The following is a 4,306-nucleotide window of genomic DNA, read 5'->3' as shown; positions in this document are numbered from 1 at the left end:
GCCTGAATGTGTTCAATCAGAGCACCTTTATTGTTCTCAAGTGTTTAGGAGTTATAATAAATCCACATGACAAATCATTATTTTCATGAATGTTTATTAGAGAATGGAGAAAACACTTGGTGACACTCTGTGATCAAAAGAGACTTGTTTATATCAACCAGCAGCCATGTCGTGAAATTCAGCTTCTGAGGTAGAATTGTAAAAAAAATGAAGATCGGGCTGCACAGCTGTACTCCGCAGCAGAGGATATCATATGATGGAGTTAACCCTAACCCTAACCCTAACCCTAACCCTAACCCTAACCCTAACCCTAACCTTTTCCAGTAAGCACAAACTGAATGAAGGTACGAAACCTTCCGTCTTCTTCGCAGCTGATGTTGACTGCAGATGAATAAAAGTGCTGCTGGTGTGATCAGTGGTTTCTGAAACGTGTTTGGTCTTTGAGACGCTCGTCCTCGCGTCCTGAGCTGCATCGGTCCTGAACACAGCGAGGACAGCCTGTTAAAAGAAGAAGAATGCATCTTTAAGGATTTGGTAATGAATGGGGAGAAAAGTAGCTTCATTCAGCCCCCCCTCCCTTCTTTCCATGCCCACCCAGCCCCCCAGCACACCATTACAATGCAGGACCCCTTCCCCCCAACACACACACACATTAACACACATTAACACACACTCCCAGCCCTGCCCCCTGAGGACCGCAGGCGGGGGGTGGGTGTCTGAACGGGTGGGTTTCCCCAACTATTTAAGCAGATTCCAACAGATGGTCGGAGAACTTTCCTCCTCGGGTCACGTCGCTCCCGGATCTGACTACTTCTTCACTTCTCTCCCCTTCCCTCCCCAGAAAACCTCCTTCAACTCCCGGAACAAGCAGTTTGTCTTCCCCTGAAACCTCTGAGGTTTCCCCTGACCCTCAAACCTTTTCTCTGCTGTCCCAGAAGAGCAGACTTTCTCCGTCTGTCCTCCTCTTCAGAAACGTCCTCCCAGCTGTCCTCTGCTGTGGGATCAGACATCCAGCTCCTTCACTCAGTGAGGACGGCAGAGCCAACCATGCCCTCAGACTTTCTAACGCCTTTCCTGGAACTGGACGAGGAGTTCTGCAAGGTGAGAGCAGCCAATGACAAACCAGCAGCATGTCTCCTCTGTGCCGGCTGCTGTGCTCTGCGGCGCTTTACGGGGGAAAAGATAATGAACTGAACTTTTAAACTTATCTCTAATTAGCAACTAGATTCAGCCTTTTTCTTTGAAAGCCAGTCCAGCCTCAATGATGTTGTCTCATGTCAGAGATTTGGGGAAAGACAAAGTGTTCAACCTTTAGTGCAGCTTTTGCTTTAGAGCTAAAGTGTTTAGTTTTACACTAGTTTTTGCACAAATAATGAAAATTATACAAACACACTGTGTGTGATTGCTTCGTTCATGAAGTGTAAAGTATTTTGTACTTATGATTTGACTGAAACTATAATATGCTGAAATTTTGGAATAATTGGAATTTGTAGTATATTTCTGCATGTTGAGCTTGTTTAAGCTGTTTGAAAACCATGTTTTTCAGTTTAAAATGCAGGTTTAATTCTATGAAACTGAAAGTGAGACTGCTCTCCTGATCCTTCAGGCCTAATTTAATACATTTTCAAGATGCCAGGTTCCTCCTGTCTAATTTATCAGCCTTTATCCGCAGCTTTAAAAGCTCCTTTCAGCTCGACTGGGTCCTGCCAGTCTCGCTCCAGCGCTCCAGGAATGCAGAAAGCTCACATCTATTCTTCTCCTCTCTCCTTTTGTGTGGCAGAATTTCCGCGGCCTCGAGGCGACAGATGGCTCGCCTGCCGGCTCAGCGCAGCAACGGCAGCAGCACAGTCTGAGGGTCCTGGGCTTCCAGCGCCGCCATTCTCTCTGCCCCGTCACCCTCCCCAACTCTAAGTTCAACAACAGCAGCAGCAGCTCTGAGGTGACCGACTCGGCCTGCTGGGGGCTCAACATGGCCTCCACCCAGCAGTGGAGCAGGGAGGGTCAGCTTCCCCGCTCCTCACTCAGCCACATCCCTTTCAGAGTCGACCGCTCCATCAGCATGATCGAGGGCAACGTCGGCAGCTTGGGCGGCAGAGAGGACACGGCGGCAAACGTGTCCCCGCCGCTTCTGCTCCCTCCACCGGGTCTCTGCATCAGCAACACCTCTCTCTCCTCCACTGCTTCCCCCTCTACCTCCAGACCTCCTGCCCCTTCCCCTCACATCTCCACCCGGTACAAGACCGAACTCTGCCGCACCTATGAGGAAAGTGGGACCTGCAAGTACGGCACCAAGTGCCAGTTCGCCCACGGCCTAGACGAGCTGAGAGGCCTCAGCAGGCACCCCAAGTACAAGACAGAGCCGTGCCGCACGTTCCACACAATCGGCTTCTGCCCGTACGGCGCCCGCTGCCACTTCATCCACAACGCTGACGAGCTCCTGGCCGGAAACGGCGCCGCACCTCCCCAGAAGCAGAAGCCGAGGCCTCCTCTTCTGCGCCACAGCCTTAGCTTTGCAGGCTTTTCCTCTCCACAGACTTTCCAGCCAGTTGAGGAGTCACAACCTTCTTCCCTCCTCTTCACCCGGGCCTCCTCGGTTTCACCTTCTCCATCCTCCGCAGGGAGCCCAGAGCTCCTGTCCCCTCTCTTCCCCGAGCCGGGGGCGCTGAAGCATTGCCCCTACCCCTTCTCTGGCGTCCCCGACCTGGCAGGAGACAGCGGTGATTCGACCCCACGCTTCTATGCAGTTACCGATTCTCTCAGTGGCAGGTGTCCCACCTCCACCTTCACCTCCAAAAACCCAAACCCACGTTACCACCTCCCCCAGCAGCTGCCTGTCTCCATCAACGCCCCTCCAGGCCTTCAGCGCTGCTCCTCGGCCGACTCCCTGTCTGAGGAAGGCTACACCTCCTCCTGCTCCCTCAGCTCTTCCTCTAGTGGCACAGAGTCGCCGAGCTTCGAAGGCCGGCGCCTGCCCATCTTCAGCCGCCTGTCCATTTCAGACGAGTAGGGAAGGGTTTTACCGCAGGGCTGAGTTTAATGCGGGATAGACGGTCTGATTGTTTGACTCCATGTGACCACAATCTGATGTTTTGTGCTCGGTCCAAAAACAAAAGAGCAGCTACATAAAGAAACTGTCTAAACTAGACATTTTAAAGCTCAGATACGAGTCACAAACGAGCAAAACGTTAGGTTTTCAGTCCCTCCCTAAATCCAGTCGGGTAAACGTACCTAACTTTGTGCATATTGCATTTCTCATCCAAGCAGCTGTAGCGCTGCTCAGTGTTCGTCCAGTTTTAGCCGACTCCTTCTTTTGTTTGATTGTTATTTTTGTAAGTTTGTTCTTTTGCGCCGTTGTTACTGCTGTATACTGTTGTATACCCATTTTTAGAGAATACCTGCAGGGTACTTCACTCAGCTGGTCCTGCTCAGTGGGGGGTTCTGTGTGAGAATCTCCTGTACCCTGATTTAAGAAGGATTTTAAGATTAGTGCTGTTTGCTCTGTGTAGGACTGCTGTGCTATCCACAAGGTTTGTATTTTAATCCTCGCGAGTGATGCCAGCCTGCAGCACTTCTCCAGTCATATTCAGGGCTCTCTGACTGTATGAAACCAACCTCTTGAGTAAGAGGGTTGAATAACTGTATGCCATCACTGGTGGATTCGTTGATTGGTTGCATGGCTGCGGCCACTTGATTGTATTTGCCAATTGAACTGCCTGGCATGAATTCAGCTAAACTGCCTTAGCAACAAAAAATAGCACAAGTGTAGGCAACCCAGTGACTCTAGTTACCAAAGTTAATGCTAGATTTCCCCTAACACACTAGTACTGCTAACACCTAGACTAGCCTTTAGCAATGACAGGTAACATGCAGTGTTAGGACTATTGTTATTGTAGCTTAACACTTTTCTAGACTTATTTATTGCTTTTGTATCATTTGTTGTTTCTGTCAGACTTTGCTTTGTGATTGTGTTTATGCATTTTTTTTATAATACCAGAGAAATTATGCTTTACTTATGCATCCATGATGTCCGTCTGCTTTTCACCATCCAGTAGCTTTAAGGAGGCTCGTGGAGAGGAGAGGAGGAGGAGGAGGAGGAGGAGGAGGAGGAAAACCATTTTGGCATTCTTTATGTATGTTGCCTTACTGAAAGGAATGAAGGCTCCGCTCACATGAAAGCAGCTCGATGTGTCGTCAGCTGGTGTGAGCGTACGCTGAGTCTACTCTCCTCTCCATGAGCCTCACATCTCTGACTGTAACAACCTTTTGACAGCTGTATAGATCTGTTACCTTAATACAAAGTGGTTAA

General features: G+C 49.6%; 1 protein-coding gene across 1 annotated transcript; it reads left to right on the top strand.

Annotated features, from left to right (window-relative positions):
* Nucleotides 1-819: 819 nt before the first annotated feature.
* LOC139336615 (mRNA decay activator protein ZFP36L1) lies at nucleotides 820-4,087 on the top strand. Its single transcript, XM_070970767.1, has 2 exons — nucleotides 820-1,101; nucleotides 1,781-4,087. The coding sequence occupies exons 1-2, from the start codon at nucleotides 1,048-1,050 to the stop codon at nucleotides 3,005-3,007; spliced, it is 1,281 nt and encodes a 426-aa protein (XP_070826868.1). The 5' UTR covers nucleotides 820-1,047; the 3' UTR covers nucleotides 3,008-4,087.
* Nucleotides 4,088-4,306: the final 219 nt, after the last annotated feature.

This window comes from Chaetodon trifascialis, chromosome 9 (assembly GCF_039877785.1).
Source record: "Chaetodon trifascialis isolate fChaTrf1 chromosome 9, fChaTrf1.hap1, whole genome shotgun sequence".
Lineage (NCBI taxonomy): Eukaryota > Metazoa > Chordata > Actinopteri > Chaetodontiformes > Chaetodontidae > Chaetodon > Chaetodon trifascialis.
This window is presented reverse-complemented; position numbering and strand designations above follow the sequence as displayed.